General features: G+C 44.8%; 1 protein-coding gene across 3 annotated transcripts in view; it reads right to left on the bottom strand.

The window, feature by feature from the left end:
• Window positions 1-22,326, bottom strand: part of TMTC4 (transmembrane O-mannosyltransferase targeting cadherins 4) — a 63,957-nt gene that overhangs the window by 12,875 nt on the left and 28,756 nt on the right. For all 3 annotated transcript variants that reach the window (XR_006414547.1, XM_044428543.1, XM_044428544.1), the window contains 4 exons: window positions 9,711-9,872; window positions 8,669-8,871; window positions 1,255-1,426; window positions 1,032-1,163 (listed from right to left, as the gene is read on the bottom strand). Coding sequence is in view for 2 of the 3 variants with exons in the window: in XM_044428543.1 (XP_044284478.1) it covers window positions 1,032-1,163; window positions 1,255-1,426; window positions 8,669-8,871; window positions 9,711-9,872 (669 nt within the window). In the remaining variant the exon portion in view is untranslated. The remainder of the gene's footprint in view (window positions 1-1,031; window positions 1,164-1,254; window positions 1,427-8,668; window positions 8,872-9,710; window positions 9,873-22,326) is intronic.

The raw sequence follows: 22,326 nt of genomic DNA, 5'->3' as shown, positions 1-22,326 counted from the left end.
AGAAAAAGGTAATAAATGCTGAAAAAAAATATTCAAGTTGAGGAGAGAAGCACTTCCTGATCTAGGTATGGAGACAGCTGAAAAGGAACAGAGGCAATGGGTGGGATCCCTTCCCCTTTCTTATTCCTACATCTATGGAAAAGGGGAAGGGCTCCCACCCAGACTAATGCTTAGCTGTAGAATCTTCTCAAAAACAGGCTCCATGTAGGCACAGAGCCCATATGTGTGATGCACAGAGACCACAAAGAAGAATACACAGCTGTATCCGAAACTTAAATCCCAATGCCTACTGAACAACCAAAAAAGGTTGTGGAATGTCTTTGAAAAACAGCTTAAGGAAAACAATTCTCCATTTTTAGTCTGCTTTTGTTTAGTTTTATATGTCAAAATAGAGACTGCCCTTTCTGCAGTACCAGGCAGACAGAGGGTTCTATATTATTACTGCTGTTTTAATGATAAGGTGTAAAAGCAGAACTTTGCATTCTAAGAACACACTTATAACATTTTAGCAATGAAGGGTCACATCCAATAGAACTCCTTAGATTAAACTCACCACAATGAATTGGAGTTCTGTGAGTTATGCTTATATTAACTCTCATCATTTCAATGGGAGTCAAATAAATAGGATTTACATCTGATTTTACCCAAAGTCTGTTTTGATGGTTAGTGTGTCTTACGACATATATTTGCTGCAGTCTATCTAGTTTGGCACTTTCCACTAACGGAATAATGGAGACAGTAGTTCTGCAGGTAAAGATAGCCAAATGATCTAGCCACAGTCTTTGCTGGCCACCATTACAAGAGAAACGTAATTATGTCAGCAATACCAGCAGTGAAACACTAAAAACACAGATAGAAAAATTAAAACTAAACTCATCAACATTACTGTTGGTCTTCACTAAATCAATGCAACTTCTAGTAACTATGAACTGACTGATGTGGATAATGACTCAGGTGCTTACATAGTATTTTCCAACAAATGAGAAGTTGAAATGTTTCATGTATTAATAACATATAATACACAAACTTACTTTGGCATTCAGTGGACACACAGACAAAGCACTTCTAAAAAGTTGCTCCTCGGATCTCCACTGGTTACTGCGCACAATGCAACGCCATACATTTATCAACAAGAGGCCCAGCAGAGCAGCAACAAGCAATTTCTTGGAAAAAAGAGATACATGTTAAAAATGAGTTTTAAGGACCTTTTTGTGCATTCCACTTGCCAACCCAATGGAGTACCAATGTTAGTACCTTTTTTTTAGCTTGCTTGCTCAAGAGACTGAATCCGTATGTAATCAGCATACAGTAGCCAATACTGGGGAGGTAGTTTACTCTTTCTGCAATAACAAATCCAACTCGAAAGAACAGGTTACTTGCAGGAAGAAAAGGAATAATGAGAAATCCCAATGCCAAGGTAAGGATTCTGGAATGCAGAAAATACATTATAGGATGAACAACTAAAATCTTATTTTAATGTTAATGTCTGGATACAGGTTTATAGGTTTGAATTTCTCAGAGTCTATTCGAGTAGTACCTATAGCAAGGTGTGCCAATGAGTAATATTGGAGGTCAAAGATCGGATGGGACAAATTCATGCCATGGCTCCTTTCCATCTTAGTGTTTGTCATTTTCCAAAGAATGACAATGCTAGTGTGGAATGATGCTACTACATGGGCTCCTCCACATAATCTTGAACTTCCAGTGCTACTGAGCCTGCATAGAAGGAGGTAGCAACAAAGGGACTTCCAGAAGCTCCGGCCTACAACTCATGTACATCATCACTTTCAATTAGCTATGCTGGTTCGGGCTAATGGGAACTGTAAGCCAAAACATCTAGAGGGACTCAAGTTGCCCAGAACTGCTGCTTTGCTGCTATTCATGAGTATTTACTGGTGTTTTTTCTACCCTATGGGTTACATAGATCAGGGGTGGCCACATGTGCTCAATGGAAGAGCCACTTTCTGTAAATGTCAGGTGTTTGACAACTGCAAACAGGCCATCATGGGCGGTGGCAGTGGACAATGAGCAACAAGCAGGCGCCTGCAGGGGTTGGGGGGCAGTGAGTGGCTAGTGGGCACCCACAGCAGCAAGCAGACAGAGGCAAAATAAACTCAAAAGAGCTACATGCAGCTCCTGAGTATCAGTTTGGCCACCCTTGCCATAGATCATGCATACCTGTCATGGATTTTCTCTACCATACAAACACACAGTATTTCAAATGATCAATTACAGTAAATAATCTTCCAAAAGTTATGGAAGGTCTGTTTTCTGTGATTTTGGGTTACAACAAAGTTTCTGATGGCTTACCACTGGGGGTAAGGCCAGTGAACAGCCGAAGCATACCTTCTAGATACAGCTCTGATGGAAAACATGGTATCAAAGCTGTCGACACCACTGTAGTGTCGGCAGACAGGTTGTATGAATGCATAGATGACCACTCAAAAGAATGACAGTTTTAGGTAAGCAACCTAATTTTCTTCTTTGTGATCTCTGCATCACACATATGGGCAAATAGTGAGCTTACCTTACAGAGGTGCATGGGTGTTATCAGGCAATGACTGCTGATGGGGCTGCTCTGATGAAAAAACAATCTTGCCTACCAGGGACATTGAGCCAGTAGTATCTAATGTTGATGAACTAGACCACACTGCCATTCTGCAGAAATCCTGCAGTGGGATGCCCATGTGCAATTCTGTAAAAGTCATGATTGCCCTGGTGGAGAGTGCTCTGGGTTTCTTGGAAACCTGAAGTCCAGAGAGCGGTCAGTGTGATGGTTTTGACAACCCAGTGTGTGAGTCTCTGAGGGCTAACTGGCTCACCTTTGAATCATTCACAGAAACAGTCTCCGGAACTGGTGGGAAGGACATAGTATGGAACTGACACAACACCAGTGCCCTGTAAATGTCCAGTGTATGCAGGGCAGATTCTACTGGGTTCAATGGCGTCGAGAAGAATGCTGGCAAAACAATGTCCTGCTTTGGATGAAACAGTGATGCAACCTTTGGAGGAACCACCTTGTCCCTGTGAACTGAGGAATGGTGGATCAATGTGAAGCATGCAAAATTCACCCACCTGCCTCGCTGATGTGATTGCCACTAGAAAGGCCACTTTCCAGGAAAGGAGGCATAGGTCCACTGTGGCCAAAGGCCCAAGGGGTGGGTTTGTGAGAGCCTGCAGAACCTGGCATGAATGCTCAGGGAAGTGGAACAAGGTTCTGCAGTCCTTTCAGGAATCAACGGAACAATGAGTACGAAAAAACAGAGAAACCATTGGCCACTGCAATGAACAATAATATCACTGCCAGTTAAGCTTTGACAGGGGATGAGTTCAAGCCTCTGGAGTACAGTGTATGCAGGAAGCCCAGGATCTGGTGGATGGACATCCAGTATGGCCAAAGTCTTCCTGCTAGGCAAAAGTGCTCCATTTAGCTGCATAAGAATACCTCATATTCAACTGTAGGGCTGCATCCAGTATTGCCTGCATCTTGGGATGGAGGGGGGGTCTCCCAATCTACTGGTCAATCCTCCACACCATGACATGGATGGTACCAACATCCAGATGCAGGATCTTCTCTTGGTCCAGAGAGATTATGTCTGGTGTGAATGGTAGCCACATAAAGTCCTGTTAGACAAGTGCAGGAGGTGTGCAAACCACACCTGACAGGCCACCATGGGGTAATCAAGATGCACAAAGTCCCTTCACTCTGGATCTTTACCAGCACCTTGGTGAGAAGTGGAAATGGTGAGGCCAGGTAAAACAGAGGAGGAATGTGTCTCCCATTGCTCCCCGGCCAGTTCTGGCTCAGGAGCACAAGCTGCCACACACTGCATTGCTTGCAATGGTGAAGAGGCGTCCTGTCCCCAGTCTGGAAGAGCCACGTGATGACTTCTGGATGCAGCTCCCATTTGTTCATCCCCTCAGTCCTCCAGCTCAGGGTGTCTGCTGTAGGTAAACAGCCACAAGAGCAATGCCTCTCTAGGCACCAGTCCTGTATGTATATGGTGAGCCATATCAGGGATGCGGCGTGTGTACCATGCTGCTTGTTCAGGTAGAACACTTACGTAGTATTGTCCAAGGTAACTTGAACATGCATGTTCCTGAGGTGAAGCTGGAATGCAATCAGCACTTTCTGGAATGCAAGACGCTCAAGATAGTTTATGCACTCTTTGTTCTTCAGCTGTCCATATGCCATGAGTCCTGCTGCCACTACAGTGCACTCCCTATCCCAGGAGCAATGCATTTGTGGTCAGTGTGGCGCCTGGCTCCCACAATGCAAAGCTGACTCCCTCTGCCAGGTTGGGTTAACAAGTCCACCAACCCAGGCTTGCCCGGACCAAGTGTGAGAGCACCAGGTGTTTCTGGACCAAATTGTTCTGAGTTTGAAAGGTGTACCTGAACCACAGTTTGGAGCAGTTGCATCCACAGCCTAGTGAATGGGATGACTGCACCCATCAACACCAGGAGTCATTGCATTCGCTGCACCACAGTGGGGATGACCTGTGAGGAGGGCCCTATCAGTGTTGCTTCCCTGTTGGCTGGAAGGTAGGCTCTTGCCTTCAATGGATTGAGTCTCACCCCAATATACAAGTAGAGGATTGACTGGCAAGGAGAAAGGTCAGATTTTGGATTGTTAATATGAAGTCCAAGCATTCTGAGCAAGTCGCAAGTAACACGGGCCAAATCCAAAGGTTCATCTTGGGTGGATTAGCAGCCACAGCCAGGTAGGAGAACCTGCCATCAAAGGTGAGCACACTGTGGCTCACCTGTGCACTTGGTGAAAACTTATAAGGGCTGGGCGGAGACCAAATGGGAGCAAGACTTGGCAGGCATCAAAGCCAATCTGGAACTGGAAGAAATGCTGGTAGTTCAGATGAATTGTGATATGGAAATGTGTTCTTTAAATCTATCAAGATGAGCCAGTCCTCTTAGTACAGCAATGGCAGAATGTTTTGCAGTTAGACCAAGCAGAACTTTTATGGAGGAATATAGAAGTTAACGTCCCGTAGGTATAGAATGGGGCAAAGGCCATCATCCTTCTTTAGTACCATAAAGTACTGTGAGTAGATAGATATTACATGCAGGAATGAGTTGGATTGCCCACTTCAACAAACAACAGCATGACCACTTCTTCCACCAGCCCAGGACAGAGCAGTATTGAGCACATGGAACCAAGAGGTGGTAAAATGTTGAATTCAGTGCAATATCCATTCTCTCCAAAATGGAGAGAAACCAACTATCCAATGTTATGGCTTCCCAGGTGGGAAGGTACATAGGTGACCTTCAAACTAGATCATGGCAGGGGGAAGGTGACTGGCTGACTGCAGTATTCAGCACTGCCTCTTGTTGGTGTCCAGCTTTTTCTTCTACAGTCTCTGGAACAGGAACAGAGAGGTGGCATCCCTCCCATGCAGCTGCATGGATTGATGCTGGTGTGCAGCTCAGGAATACTGGCCTCTGGGATGATACAGGTACACAGCTCCAGTCCACTTACATGTCCTCTGCTGCTGGGGGGGGGGGCACAAAGCCCATTCAGTTGGCTGTTGCCCACGCCTTGTCCACAGCATCCAGCTTCTCATCCATGTGGGTGCTGAAGAGGCCCTCCCCATCAAACAGCCGCTCTTTAATCCTGGAGTGAACCAGGCATGGTGTCAAATTGCTATCACACCAAAGGGGCCTTCAAATCACAGTAAATGTGGTAGTGGGCAGTGTCTGTCTGATGCCTGCAGAGACAGAGGGACTCCAACTGGAACACCCTAGCCAGGTCCCCGTACTCTGGGAGATGCTATCCCAGAGCTCCTTCATGGAGGCAAGACATGTGGGCAAGAATAGGAAGAACACTGGCACTGCATCTTCCACCTGGATGATGTTGAAGACTAGATTCACTGAACTTTCTATTAGGTGCTGTGTCTCCAGTTCCAGCGCATCGTCATCTGGAGGATTTCCAGTCCCTGTGCCATGATGATGTCATCTGGCAATGAAGTCAGCAGGTTGTCATGTGGGACGAAATCAGAGTTGGACACATAGTTCTCTGGTCCCAGTGACAGTGAGTCTCAGTGTGGTGGCAAGGCAAGCAAGCGCGGTGGGGATGGCGGGTGGTAATACACTCCTCTGGCTGACAGTCCAGGACCTCCCAATGATGGATCTGAGGGTCTGCTGGTCCTCTGACCTCTCCAAATCTGTACATTTCCCTGTTGTCAGCGAGTATCTGGAACACTCCTTCAGCTGGCAGCCAGAGGCACAGCACAGTGCTGGCGAATAGCCTGTAGCTCAGTGTGGAGAAGGACTGGTGGCTGGACCCAGCAATGGCATCCAGGTTGACAGCCCCTGGTGTGGTGAGAATGGGATTTTTGATGATGGAGAGACCACAGACAGCAGGTGAACTGCAGTGCAGGGTGATGAATCCCTGATCTTCCCCTCAGAGAACAACTGAATCCCAACTGGGTCCATCCCATGGGTGGGCCTGGATGGAGACAATGCCACAGTCAGCACCAGGGGGAAACGGCTCCTAGGCTGCTTCTTGTGTTTGGCTTTCCCAGCATCCACCATTTTCTTGGCCTTTCTGGCCAATTTCTGAGCCTAGGGGGCCTTGTCCATGTGCCCAGAAATGGATAGAATGGACACCATGGTTGATAGGAGGCAGGACACGAAGGTAAAACAGTCTGAGAGATAGATGGGTGGTCTGCCAGCACTGTCACAATTGAGTCAACAGTCTGTAAGGTGGGGATCCAGAACTTCAGGCCAAAGATGCCCAGCCTGGTTTTTCCAGGCCTGATTAGTGAAAGCCTGTATGGGTATGCTTTTATGCAGTGCTCCTCTCATAAACAGTGGGCAGAAAAAGGCTCCCACAGTAGCTGCACTTCCAAACAGTGACTTGAGTGCAATCAGGAGAAGAAAAATAGAGCAAGATAAAGAATGCAGAAGAACAAGTCAATGATGGGAGGGTTTCTTAATTTTTTTTACTGTTGGGAAAATGAGTGATTCGGAATAAAGTAAGGTTAAAAAGAGAAAAATCAAGGAATAGTGATAGCTAGTAATGAGAGAAAACACAAAAAAATGGAAGAAATGCTGAGAAAAAACATGAGGAGGAAAGGCTGAAGGCACTCGTAATGGTGGTTAGAAGGGAACTGGGGAAAAGGGTGGGAACCCCCTAGAGATACCAGGGGGAGGGAGGGGAGGGGTTCCCATCAGGACAAGTCTCACCTGGCAGTCTTTCTGACAATAGGCTCTGCACAAACACAGAGCCATTATGTGTGATGCCCAGAGACCACACAGAAGAACCATGGTATTTTGAATCCAAAATTCCCTTAGGAAAATCCACCAAGTGTGGGCATAATGTATACATTGGTTTGGATCCAAAGATACCTAAACTTAAGCAAGCTACAGAAAGGAAAGTTTCTTGTTGAAATGGTTGCCTCCTTCCATCTCAAGCAATTTGTTCCCCTGCAAACCTCCTCCCTTCAGTCACGGCAGAATAGTGTGCAATGTGAGGCTGGCAGCTGCCTGAGGAAGAGGGCCTTGCCAAAATTCAGGCTAGCCTGCTGTGGTTACTCAAGGAAGCTCATGTGAAAAAAAAAGTTTCTGTGTTCTCCAGTAACCCCCACATTGTTCAGGAGCCCTTGAAGCCCAAACTCCGGAGTGGCATTTTGGAGGGTGCAGCTGGCTGGAGCAGGGAGGGGGAGATGGAAAGCTTTCTTTCCACAAATGTTAATTTATCTTAAGATCCAGGACATTGTGTCTGAACAAAACGATAGAAACTGGCAATGTTGCTGAAAGCATTAATCAAGAAGTTGTTTGTCCATACCTTATAACTTAGGCAAATCTATCTTTCACTGACAAATATGGAGATAATACTACCATATAGTACTGTTGAAAGATTACAGAAACAATGCCCCTGAAGTGCTATGAACACTCAAAACATTATTAGGTAATATATCTGGTTTTGTTGTTAAAGGGGGAAATTAGAACACAATAAATATGCACTGATGAATGAATGAATGAATGAATGCCCAGTCTGAACAACTGGCATTCTGCCAATTAAAAAGATTAAATGTTTGATTCAAAAATTAAATAATCTATCCAGGAACACTAACAAGTGTACCTGTAACATTTTCTCAAAAATTGCTTTACCTCATACCCTCTTAGAGCAACTTTTATTTATTTCAAATGATTGGGTTTCCCCCATTATTTTCTCTGTATCTGTTTAGTGATAAAGAGCAATCATTCAGTGGCAGTTTTATTTTTTAAATCAACAGTCAGAATATACATACACACATATATATGTAGGTATAGTACTTTAAGTTCTTTTATTATTGTTACAAAAGAAACACTGTTGAAAAGAGGTGAAGGAAAACAACATACATCAATTACACTTTATTCTGACCACAAATTACTTTTTACCCCCCACAGAGTTAAGGATCTCCAAATGCCATTTCAGGAGGAAGATAACGCAGCCATCCATACCTCCTTTTTACAAGTTTGCCTCCCATAGTCAGTGTAAAGACTGATGGAACCAAATTAGATGAGAATGCAAGTCAAAGCTATATTTATTTCAATTGCATTTTTCTAAGGTATACTGATTCCACTGATTTGTTAAAACACACACACACAGAACTGTGCTGAATTTATTCCAGCAATGATAAATTTAAAATTCAACAATGTCTTTTACCTTCTCTTTTGGCTGTCTTTGGAGCACAAGGCTTGGCACATCAGCGCAATTAGGCAGAACCAAAGAACTGCTAGTGCAATTATTCTGCAGTCACCAACTGATTTAATAAGGGGCACACAGCCCATTGACCAATCAAAACACAGCCACCAGGGACACAGCAGCAACCATGCATTCAACGAATAGTAGTAATTATAGTTTATAGCCTGTCAGTCAAAGGAAAAACAAACATTTACTTCATACTAAACTTAAGAGGCTGCTGGGAGGGGCAAAAAAGAGGAGACAGAAATAACATTTTACTACTGTTTTTCCAGATGTTAGAGATGTATGTATGCCTTCCTTTACAAAGTATGTTTATCAAATTAAGACATTGACTATGATTCTACAGTCTAATCAAATGTAGGTTAATTATTGTTATCTCAGTGTAATAGGAACCCCATCCCCTGGTCTCTATTATACAAATTTGGCTACCCCAGTAAGATTTCTTTCCAGGATGGCTGATTGCATGGCTTCAAGCCAGTGAATGTCTCTGAGGTTTTCCCACTGTTGGCTAAAAATGGCTTCTGCAGCAGCAGCCTCTGCCCAGTTATGTAGTTCTCTAGTTCAGAGCCCAAGGACATGCAATTAGGGGGAAAAGCTCCTGTTCTTCAAATCAGTTGTGGAGGTTTCAAAACTTTCAGATAACTTGAGTGATTTATCATTGACAACGCCAACTAAGTTGACATGGTGCAATAATGAAAACATGCAGCATATTTAGCCAAGTCAGGTAAATGCACCCTGCAAAACATCATTATTATGACAGACTCTCTCCTTGGGGATTATGAAGTAAACTGTGCAAGAGTGTGCACACTTGCCTCACACCGAGTCAGACCACCAGTCCAACTAGCCCACTGTAACAACTGTTCTAAGCCTACAGTTGGCATCAGCAAGGCTTGAATTAAGGGCCATGCCTGCTCCACCACTGAGGTTGATCCCTTCCTCCAAATGAATGAATGAAAACATGGACTTCTAGCATTCACTAAGCAGCAACCCTATTTCAACTTACCCTCACAAACAAACTGTCTGCAAATGAAGCAGGGTTATCCACTTCCGTAAATGCTGGTGGCCCAGTGCCCATAATTCGCCATCGCACATACAGCATGGCAGCTCCTCCTGCTAACAGAAGAGTCATTCTCAAAAGAAGTCCTTTTCTAAACACCACTAGGCTCTGGAGAGAAGAGGAAAAGCAGGTCAGGTCATAACTGTGTTTTTCTCCTAAAAATGCAATACCTGCAAGACAAATGGGGTGGAAGGAAAACAGGGTAGCAGGGAAAGAAATGGTAGTACTACTACACATTCCGGATTTGCCAGCTGCTAACTTAGCAAAGGCAAACAGGAACATGGTAGAAAGAACTTTGGGGCACATCAGACCATAGCAGTGCAAGAATGAAAGAAGCCATTCAACTATTAACAGTTCAGGTTGCTGTTCAGGCCAGGCAAAGGCTGGACAGCACTACACTGCTTACAAGGATGCCATAGTTCTGGGAGCAAATCATATGGGCAATCCTTTACTAGAGCTTTAGTCTTCCTTTGCATGGAAGTGCAGTACAATTACAATAATTAGTATGTGGTGGTGTTGAAAAATATAGGAGACCCAAATTTCAAATCCATATATTCTAAACTCTTTGGAAGGAAGGTGGAACCTAAATGAAATAAACAGTCCTGAGATATCAGACTTTTAAAAAAATGAAGCAAATTTCCAGCCCCGATGTTTGCAAAGGTAGGCTAATGCCTATGTGAACCATCTGAGAAGACAGAAAGAAGCTCCATAACATTTCATGCCAGTGGTGAGAGGGCAAGACCTTCAATGCGTTATATAAAAGCATGTTGTTCCTACAAATAATTACTCAAAGCACAGCAAACTATACAAGCAGTGGAAATAGATTATGTCTATGTAATCTAAGATTTCTGGGGGGAAAAACCAAGATGGGTTTCAGAGCCCTTCCTCAGGGTCCTGTCTTCCAGTCCTGAAAAACTCCCAGCAAGATCCCTTGATCAGCTGTGATGTCCTTTGAATCCTGCCCTAATTTTAAGTTCCATAACTTTGAACCACAGAGATTGGCAAAAGTTGTGTGTCATGTTAGCAACACTACCAATTGAACATTGTCATTATATCCTCACAGTAGGTTTTATGCAGGTTCTATTCATATTGTTTTAAATCAAGGTTGTTATTCCATGCTATGTTTCACTGATTTATACATTCTGTATACCACCCAGAGGATTTGGTTGATGGGCAGAGGAAAGTTGTCATAAATTAATACAATAAAGTACCTTGCAGGGACTAGTAAAAAAAAATGAAAGACTAAGAAGTATTCTTGTTTGCACTATCTATTCCATTAAAATGTACAATAAACTCTAGACTGCACTTGAAAGTAGGTCCCTCGGTAATCAGTAGGATTTACTTCCAAGTAAATATATTTAGAATAGAAAGAAATTTCTTCATAAAAGAAATATTGGACAAGGAATGCAACAGACTTCATGTTAAATACTAGATTTTGGTATAATTAAATTTTAACAGTTTTTGTCAGTGCTTTTTTTTTTGTCATAGAACGCACCAGAACAGAGCTCCGGCAACTTTTTTCGACAGATTTTCCAAGTTTTAAAAGTAACTTTTGAAAATTTGATGTTTGGTCCATATGGATTTGAATCACCCTGTCGAGCATAGCAGGTTGGTGGCAGAATAATTAAAACGGAGCATGCGGGCTGCTTGTGTGTCGAATTCGATGCATGCGTACTTTGCACTGGTTGTGATGGTGCTGCTTGGCTTGTGATTGGTCATGTGGTCGCGCGCTGAGTGCTTACTGCGGGCGGTGACTGTTATGTTTCGTTACACAACTGACGTGTGTGGGTGTGTGTACAGTGATTGACTACGTGCAAAAGGTAAATAATTTCATGAGTTCCGGCACCTTTTTTCTTACAAAAAAAGCACTGGTTTTTGTCTTATTTTTGGGTTGTTGCTATTTATCTATATATTTCTTTTATTCTGGATTTATTGAATTTTCATATTATTTTATAGCTATTGGTCATTTAGTTGTGTGTGGTCACATTGTCTTTGCATTGTTTATCAGTTTTAATATGTCATAAGCCACCCAGCAAGCCTATGGCTAGTGGGGCAGCATATAAATTGAATAAATTAATAAATGTGAATTCCTACAAAGATTTTGAAACTGCCTTGTATTACTATGTTAGACGGACAGGATTCACATTGGTCTGACTAGTCTTAATTACAACTCGCCCAGGTGAGGCTGTTGCCATCTTGAACCAGGGCCTGAGCTCAATAATGGACTGGACGATGATCAATAAACTGAGGCTCAACCCTGACAAGACGGCGTTGCTGCTAGTAGGGGGGTCATCTGACAGGCTGGAGGGGCATTGCCCTTTCCTTGGTGGGGTTGCACTTCCCCTAAGCGACAGTCTCCACAGTCTGGAGATGCTCCTAGACCCAGGCCTGTCCCTGGAATATCAGCTGGACTCTGTATCCAGGGGTGCTTTCCTCCAGCTACAGAGGATACACCAGCTTCATCCTTTCCTGGACAGACAGAGCCTGAAAACAGTCACCCATGCACCGGTAACAGCCAAAATAGATTACTACTATGTGCTCAATGTAGCCTTGAAGATAGTCTGGCAATTACAACTGGTACGGAATAGGGCCGTTTGGTTGGCAATGGGAGCCCCACTGGTTTCCAGTTCTGGCTCGGGCCCAATTCAAGGTGCTTCTGTTGATATATGAAGCCCTAAATGGCTTAGGCCCCGGTTATTTTAGGGAGCACCTGTATGTGCCTACCCGGCCTTTGAGATCTACGCAGGGGGCCCTCCTGTGTGAGCCATCCCTTAAGGAGGGGAGAGGAATGGCCACTAGGAGGAGGGTCTTTTCTGCAGTTGCTCCCCATATCTGGAATGCTGTCCCCCAGGAAATTCGCTCGGCGACTTCCTTACTTTATTTCAGTGCCAGGCAAAGACCTTCCTTTAAAAAAAACAACAACAACAACTAATGCCATTAAGTCCTTTGTTTTATATTTTCTGCTTGTATTTTATTGTTATTTTATTTTTAATGTGTTATTGGTTTTATTGTGTTTTTATCTTGCAATCATGAACCACCTAGAGGTGCTGTGGCACAATTGGAAGGGATACAAATGTTTTAAATAGATAAATAAATTACTAAATTATATTTTCATAGTGATGGAAGATATTGAATATTTTATATATTGCCATCATGATGAGTTCATATTCAGCAACTGTTCTGAGAGCTCTGTGCTAATCAACAAGACATACAACCGAAATAAATAAAAACAACATGGTATCTAGGGATATATTTAGTTGTGGTCAGAAGGAATACAATATTGTTCAGTATTTGACAGTGCCACCAGCTGACATGCACTGTCAACTATTTTTATTTGATGGCTGAACTACAATGCTGCATGACATGTGGCTGCTATTTGACAGCTGCCAATATGCTGCTTTGACAGTTGCTCAACATCAAATCAGTCAAGAGACACTGCCCACAAGTTTCAAACTAGGAGGACTTCAGCTTAGGCACTCTGCTTATATTATATTTAATTCATTCAGCTATGTATGATTTATTTAATATTTCATTTTTGAGATGGTTTAATCAACTTTGACCCAAAAAATCTCTGGAAAGCTGTTCAGGAAAAATGGTTAAAATGCTACATTAAATACCAATCATGTGATGATGTTGTCTGATCTACTGGGGAAGGAGGCCAAGTTGGGGGCTGTACCCTCCCAACAAACGATACAATCCTGAAAGGATAAGGCTTCCCTTTCTTCCCTGAAGCTCCATTACAAAACCTTATCACTGCAGCATTGCATTGGCTTCCTGGCCAAGTCACCTGCTGCCAATTACTATTGCAACAGGGTTGGTCTTTCAGAAGTTTTCACATACAACTCCTATCAGCCTTCACCAGCTGGCCAGGACTGATGAATGTTGTAGGCAAGAGCATCTGGAGACATACAACATGCAAACCTCTGATTTATACTGCTCCTGAAGATGGAAATTCAGTTTAGTGATTGTTGATATCCACAGAAACATCCAGAGTGCCTTTTCCCTGCACCTCCCATGCCAGTCTCAGAACAATACCGGAATGGAAGAAAGAATAGTTTGATCAAGAGATCAACAGCCGCAGGCTGTACAAAATCTGACTACAATTTTCTGTACATACCACTTTCGAATAACTTGTTGCTGATTATATTAAATATGTACCCTAACAATCAATAATACTAATTCATATTGTTTTTATTGATTGATACTGCCTATTTGTAAGGAACATAAGATGTTATTTGTATTTCTGAACTAAATTGCTTATTCAGATTATGTTTTGAAATTAATTAGTATTAGAGTGATAAAGGTGATTTTGCCAGATGCAGGCAGAAAAACTATACAGAATTTCTTTAAATAAATACATTATTATAATTATATTACAATTGGTATTCCTGCTTTGTCAGCCAGTGTGGGCACATTTATGTAGAACAGTGGCATACAAACTGAAGCAGAGGCCATCCTTTGTGTTTTTGGTTACAATCAACTTTGACTACTCCTTCAAGTTCCACAAATAAAATCACAGGCTTGTAGCAGAGTTTTTGTTAGTCAAAGGGAAATTAGGCTGCCTTGTACTTAAGGGGATCTAGTGTGGAATTAATTTACTGCCTGAATACAACACACTGTCACCTTTTACAAAGATCGATACTTTCCCACACTAAACCTTCATCCATTTCTCTAGAACACAAGGGAAGTATCCTGACACTACAAATGGAAGATGGAAGAAAGCTTTCAGAAAACGGAAACAGATTTGATGTTGGTTTTTAAGAAAAATGGTCCAAACCACAGAATACAGTTTTTAAAACAGGCTTTATCATGGAGACAAAGAATTCTAGAGTTAAAAGGATACCATATGCACTTTTACAGGCACAAACAGTGCTTTTAACTTACATGCAATGTGCTTTAATACAAAATTTAAAATCTAGATTCTAATAGCATTACTTGGAAGTAAATTCCACTTGTTTCCCAAGAATGTGTTGAGGATTTGGCCAAAAGCTTTGGCCAAAAGCTAGGACAAGGGCTCAGTTTAACTAAACCATTGAACACCAGGATATTGTTATAAAATTTCCTATGCACTATAAAAGAACTCTACATTTCTGGTTCTAAAAACTACATAATTCAAGGAAATTATGAAGTCTATTCAGGCATTTGCTTCAGCCTTTGAGGGCTCAATTGGGATGGGCCATACATGCTGGATCTGAACCAGCAAGTAGAACACAAGCAAAACTCTTCACACAGTAGGGAACACTAATGAGGCAGGGCCCGTGATGGCAGAGGGAGCTTTCATTGTATTCCAGCAAACATTGAATGATTGCTGTTCAAATCTTGCTGCTTCAACAGGACAAGGTCTTTACTGGGGTGAGGGGCATGGACAATGTGCATGAAGACGTAAGGGGCAATACAGCTGAGCCTTCACATGCTCAACCAAACACATTCACAGTGTTATATAGTGTTTTATCATTTATAGCTTGAGACTGTGGGCAATGAACATGCACCGTTTGTGGAGCAACAGGCTGTGCCATACCTGAACCTGAAAATCCAGGCCTGAGTCTCTGATGTTTAAAATGTAGGCCTCACTTGGCATAAAAGCAGGTTGCTTACCTATAACTGATGTTCTTCGAGTGGCCATCTGTGCATTCACACATATGGATGCTGCGCCTGTGCAGTGCCTAGGCCGGAAGATTGGAAAGCTAACGGTTTTTGGCGGGAAAACTCCGCTCCCCTCCCCCTGTATAGTATAAATAGAGCGGAGTGTCCGCCATTTTACTCAGTCTTGAAGACCAAACGTTTGCCCCCGTGAGGCTGAAGATGATATCACAGTAATCATCATCGGTACCCTAATATTTAAGGATGGTACCGATTAAGAACATTTCCACTCACCGACACCAAGTGGGGCCGGCAGGTGGGTTGTGTGAATGCACAGATGGCCACTCAAAGAACATCAGTTACAGGTAAGCAACCTGCTTTTCTTCATCATGGCCTCTGTGCATCACACATATGGGTGATTAGCAAGCTTACCAGACTCGGAGGAGGGAGGCGTCGTCAACGAAGAATAGCCGAGAGAACCGCTCTACCAAAGGAGCAATCTTGTCTGGCATGAACATTAAGCTGATAATGCTTGGCAAAAGTGCACAGAGCAGCCCAGGTTGCAGTTCTGCTGATATCTTGGATCAGGACCCCCGCCGCAAAGGCCAATGAAGCCGCTACTGCTCGCGTAGAATGACCCCTTGGGAATGCAGGCAAGTCCATCTTTGCTAACTGATATGCCAAAACGATAGTCTGGACGATCCATTTAGACAGTCTCTGAGATGTGACTGGAGAGCCCTTATTATGGTCAGAATATTTAACGAAGAGTCTATTAGAAGTCCTGAAGGATTCCGTGCAAAATCTGTAAAAAGCCAAGCAGCGTCAAACATCGAGAGTGTGAAGAGATCTTTCAATCGGATTCAATGGTGATGGAAAGAACGCAGGCAAGACAATCTCCTGATTCATATGAAATGGTGTAACCACCTTGGGTAGGAACATTGAATCCATTCGAAGAACGACCTTTTCCTTATGAAAATTCAAATACAGTGGATCTATTCAAAGAGCACAAAGTTCACTAGCTCTTCATGCTGATGTGACAGCTACAAGGAAAGCAGTTTTCCAAGATAATAGGTGTAAATCAACAGTTGCCAAAGGTTCAAATGGGGGCCTTGTAAGCGCTTGGAGTACTATGGAAAGACTCCATGTTGGCATGACAGGATGAATGGACGGATGAAGGTTCTGCAGTCCCTTAATAAAACGCCGAACCCAAGGTTGGGAGAAAACAGATAAGCCCTGTACATTGCCACGGTAATGTGAAATGACAGCAGCGTAAACCTTTATAGATGATGGTTTAAGTCCCGAACGGTGCAACTCGAAGAGAAATTGTAAAATATTCTCAATTGAGGCCAATCCCGGAGAAAATGGCACTTGGCAAAAGATGAGAATCTTCTCCATTTCGCCACATACGGTCAATGTGTTGACAGCCTTAGAGCAGATTCAAGAATCACTTGGATATCCAGATCCAAGGCTGCCGGTCCCGGATCGACTCCTGGAGGATCCGAGGAAGGGCTTGGTTGGACAGTCTGTTGAGCTGGGTTTTCCAGTGCTCCAGATGTCGTCGGAACCAATTCAGCAGTGAGACTCATCGAATGCGCCAGGCCGTCAGCTTCAAAGAAGTCAAGTCTGGGTGTCGAATTGCTCTGTTGAGTTGTATTAACAGATGAAGAATTGTTGGGAGCCGAAGAAATACATTTCTGGACAGCCAAAGGAGAGTGGTGAACCAAGGTTGCCTCGGCCAGCATGGAGTTATTAATATCCCTGTAGCGTTGTCTTGAACTATCTTCGATACAACCCTCATCAAAAGCAGAATTGGAGGGAAAGCATAGAAAGTTATGTTCTTCCAAGGGATCATAAGGGCATCTCCTGTTGACCCCGGTCCAATACCCGCTCTCAAACAAAACAGTTCGCATACCCTGTTCTCTCGGGTAGCAAACAAGTCCATGTCCGGGTATTCCCATAGATGGAAAAATTGCTCGCAAAGCTGTCGGTCCAACTCCCACTCGTGGGTCGTTGACATTTGTCTGCTCAGCGTATCTGCTTCTACATTGTCGGTCCCCACAAGGTGAACTGCCAGTAGTATTATGTCCCTTGGGATACACCAATCCCAAATTTCCATCAATAGTCGAGCCAGAGCAGGTGACCTTGTCCCGCCCTGCTTGTTGATGTAAAAACAGTGGCGATGTTGTCTGATACAATTTGGACAACTTGACGCTGGAGGACAGTGTTGAAAGATTTGAGAGTGTTGAAAATCGCCAAGAGTTTGAGGAAGTTGATATGCTTCTTCGCTTCCTGTCGGTTCCAAGCCCTTTGGACACGAAGTCCTGCACATGCCGCACCCCACCAGATGAGAGACACATTGGTGTGCAAGGTTACTGTCGGTTGGAGCGGTCAGAATGGGACGCCGATGGACAGATTGTCTGGAGCAGTCCACCATGTCATGGAACACAGGATCGACAGCGGAATCCGGATTAACTTGCTGAGTGGGTCCCGCTGTGGATGAAATGACTTGTTGAAAAACAACTGTAGGGGCCGAAGTCAAAGTCTGGCGTACAGGATGATGGCAACTGCGGCAGCCATGTGTCCCAAAAGTCTCTGGATGGTGACAGCCTGTACTGTCCTGTCATGTCGAATCTGATGGATATGCATACAAAGAGTGTCTCGACGGTTTGGAGGAAGAAATGCCCTCTCTAGTGTAGAGTCAATTCGTGCGCCGATGAAATTGATGACCTGCGTAGGAATAAGGGATGATTTCTCGTGGTTAATGCAAAGTCCAAGATTGTCGAGCAAAGCACAAGTTTCGTGTACAGCTGACAGGAGACTATCTCTAGTCTGGGACACAATCAGCCAATCATCCAAGTACGAGTATATTTGTATACCCTGAAGCCGCAGGTATGCACACAATGGAGCCATACACTTTGTGAAGACTCTCGGAGCAGTAGCGAGGCCAAATGGCCGGACACTGAATTCGAATATATCGGATCCAACAGTGAAACGTAGAAAGCGTCTGTGAGAAGGATGAATGGAGATATGGAAATATGCATCCTTCAAGTCCAGTGAGGCGAGCCAATCCTCTCTCCTCAGCAACGGAAGGATATTTTGTAAGGTGGTCATCCGAAGCTTTTTAGGTTTGATGTACCTGTTAACGTCTTGCAAGTCCAGGATAGGATGAAGACCACCGTCCCGTTTAGGGACCGTAAAATATCTGGAATAGAATCCCTGCAACCCTTCAGAGCGAGAGAGTTGTCGAATCGCTCCTTTACGAAGCAGCTGGTAGACTTCATCGCATAGCACCAAAGAGCAAGGTGTAAATCGGATCGGGCTTGACGGAGGAACGATGTTGAATTCTATCCTATATCTGAGCTGAATGATGGACAACAACCACCTATCAGATGTAATGGACTCCCAAATGGGGAGCTGGCTTTGGAGCCGGCCCCCAAAAGGGAGAGGGGAAGGTGGGGAGTGGAGAGATGGAATGGTCCGCCCGGACCGTCAGCGTTGACGCTTCTCAGTATCAAAACGCCGATGGCCCTGCGAGAAGCATTGTTGTGGCTGTTGCCTTCTACGTTGTTGTCTCTGCTGATACTGCTGCCGAGGTTGGTACTGTTGACGGCTGGAGGGTCGGGACCATGACCATTTACGTTTCTGCTGTGGAAGCTCCATGCGATGTGCTGTCATGCGTGATTCGTGGATCAACTTGAGCTTATGGTCGGTCTTCGCATGAAACAGTCCGGTACCATCAAACGGCATCTCTTCTATTCTTCTCTTCATTTCTTCAGGGAAATTACAATTTCTCAGCCACGCATGCTGCCAAAGAGAAATGGCATTGACCAGGGCCCTAGAATTAGTGCCCACATGATGCCTTGCAGTAGAAAGTTGTTGAATGGCCACTTGCATTGCCTCCTTTATAAACACTCTGGCCAGGTCCGCTTGATGGTCCGGAAGGGAAGAAGTGACGTTCTCCAGCTTTTGCATTATGAAGTACTGGTAAAGCGCTAGCGTCGCTTCATAAGCTGATATGCGGAGGCTGAGTCCAGAGGCCGCACAGACCCAGCGCGCAAGCATATCGATTTTCCTCCCTTCCTTATCACGAGGGGCTGTGTGACCCCACGACTCCCTGCCCTGGGAGGACTCAACCTCCACTGAGTTCGGTTTCAGGTGACGTAGTAGGAATGGTATGTCTTCCTCCTAAACCCAGTACATGGCTTCGTATCGACGAGACGTAGCCTGTGGTTGAGCCGGTTGGTCCCAGGGCTGGACCATTGCTTGGCGGAGCGTGGTAATGAGCGACAAGGCTATGGCTGCAGACTGCTCGCCCCGGACGATGTCATAAAATCTATCGATGCTGGGACTGGGGTGATGGTGGGCCTCGATCTCCAGCGACCGAACCAGGTGAGAGATGAGCTCCGCGAAGGTCACATGGGGCTCGTCCGGGGACCCAGGGCCCTGGGAGGTAATGGCCACATTGGGAGATGTGGAGTCCACCTCCGACTCATCCAAGTCTTCCTGATAGCGGTAATGCTCGCTGGAAGAAGAGGACTCCAGAGATGTTGGGCGCCTCCTCTCTGCACGCCCCGACGTGGACGGCGCCTCCCTTGGGACCGGTGGTGACTGACGGTCCCATGGGTAGTAGCCAAACGAGTGGTATTCACCCCAACCTGTGAAACCACCGTTTCCAGGCATTGGCCAGTCATCAGCTTGACGGTCAGCGGAACGGCTTTAATGTCTAGGTGGCAACAAAGAGTCCGCAGGTAGTTCGGCTGTAGGCATCAGGGTTGGAGAAGATAGACTCCCTAAGATGCTCCCTAAGCATCTGAGATAGACTCCCTAAGCGGCGCCTCCAGTTGTTGAGGAGACATGCTCTCGGGCTGAACAACTTGCCTGGGGCATCCAGGCGGAGTCACCTGCATTGCCGACTGCAGGGCCAGTCCCGAGGGAGTCGGTACCGTAGCAGCAGTCGGTACCAAGAATCCCAATGAACCCGAACCCCGGTGTTTGGGGTGGTCGGGTTTTTTGCTTTTACAAGCCGGCTTGTCCGCCTTGTCCTTCCTCGGCTTTTTGTGACCGGAGGACTTATCAGATCCAGTATGCTTACGCTTCTCCCGTTGCTTGGTCGGGGGAGAAGGTAGCTGTTGGGCCTCCACTGAAGTAGCGCCTTTGTCCGAAGGACGCTGTGGAAGTGCGGCAGAGGCCAAAGCAGGGCACTTCGAGGGCGCAGCCGAGGCAGAGGTGGAGCGCTGAGGAGGCGCAGTCAAAGAGGAGCCAGGCTTTAAGACCAACTGGTCTGATTGCATCAAGGCCTGGTCCCAGAGTAGCTTACGGAGACGGTTCTCCCTATTTTTTCTGGCCTGCTTGGCCAAGGCAGAGAAGGCATAGATCATGCGGGTCCACTGGGGACATCTTGGAGCTGCACTGGATACATTTGTGAAATGCCGCTCGCCGCGCCATTGAGAAAAGGAAGAAAAAGAGGATAGTGCAGAGGGTAAAGTTAAAATATTTTTGGATTTGTTTTTTTTTTTTTTTGAAAGAAAGATTTTGAAACGGGTAAGAGAAAAAACTTGGAATATAACAAGATAGAGTTTATAAGAACTGTAGAACGAACAACAAACAACAAGGCAAAATCTAAGCAAGAGACGAACAGGCACGAGGCACAGTGAATGGCAGTCGCAAAGACTAAGTAAAATGGCGGACACTCCGCTCTATTTATACTATGCAGGGGGAGGGGAACGGAGTTTTCCCGGCAAAAACCATTAGCTTTCTAATCTTCCGGCCTAGGCACTGCGCAGGCGCAGCACCCGTATGTGTGATGCACAGAGGCCACGATGAAGAACTTTGGCATAACAAAACAAAAGAGCTTTTGTTATTACCATCCTGGCTACCTCTGCCAATCTCCCCACCAGGGGAGGTTCCCAGAAGAGATGGCTCAAAGGAGCTTGCACGCACACTGCTGTGTTCCCTCCCTTGGCCATACTCCTTGCAAGCCCAGTACAGTGGGGCCTTCATGCCTGAGGTAGGTACAAGCCTCTGCTTGCAGAAATGCGCCATCACTCCGGCACCTTCAAGTGGGGAAGAGGCCTTGGCAGGCCAGGCAGAAATACTCATTATTAGTTCCCTATGCATTATTATTATTAGCACCTGTGTAAATAATCAGTATACTCCTATGTTATGATTATATAACTATGCACTATACTTTGAATCATGTAAGGTATATAAGTTTGCCATTTTTCTCTGCGCTCTTGTTCAGACTTTTCGAGGTAACCCTTGGTGGCCATCCATTCCAGCTGATTGGAGGTTCCCCTGCATGCTATCCATGCTGCATGCTGTGAGTGTTTAGCTGCTAAAACCTGAAACCTAACTAGTGTTTGGTGTCTTGTAGAAGAATAAACTGTTTTGATCATTGCAGGACGTTAGGCTGTTTGGCCAAGTTTGCTATGATGTTGCAGAACTTAAAATTGTTTTGGTAGTCACCAGTACTTAGATATGTTTTGATTGTTGCAGAACATAAACCTGTTTTGATTGTCACCAAGACATTATATTGGATCATTGTCTAGTTAATGAGGCTGCTGGGTGGTGTCACTGAACAATGCCCAGCCTTTAGTTGGCAAACCTGGAGGTGGTACATCACTTCCTAGGAATCAAAAGACCTGTCTCACCCATAGCCAGGGCTTGGGGTGATACACATGCTTGGCCATAGACTCTAGATCCTGCAAGAGAAGTAAGTGGTCACACTGGTTGGGGGAAATGATTGCAAAAGGCTAGGGAGGGAGAGTGGAGCGAGCACCTTGAGGACTGGTTGATTGGAGGGAGGCTTACTGAACCTCTGAACAAAAAGTGAGGCAAGTAAGCCAGCAGAAATGCCAATGAGAATGAACACCAGAACAAAAATCAGAGAGAATTAAAGGACTGAAAGAGCAATGCATCCTTGTCTGAAAAGCACAGGGAAAGACACAAAGTGACGGTTACACAAAGGTGGCCAAAGAAAGCA

Source organism: Varanus komodoensis, unplaced genomic scaffold, assembly GCF_004798865.1.
Source record: "Varanus komodoensis strain SLA01 unplaced genomic scaffold, ASM479886v1 scaffold2, whole genome shotgun sequence".
Lineage (NCBI taxonomy): Eukaryota > Metazoa > Chordata > Lepidosauria > Squamata > Varanidae > Varanus > Varanus komodoensis.
Note: the sequence above shows the minus strand (reverse complement) of the source record. Positions and strands in the feature narration are given on the sequence as shown.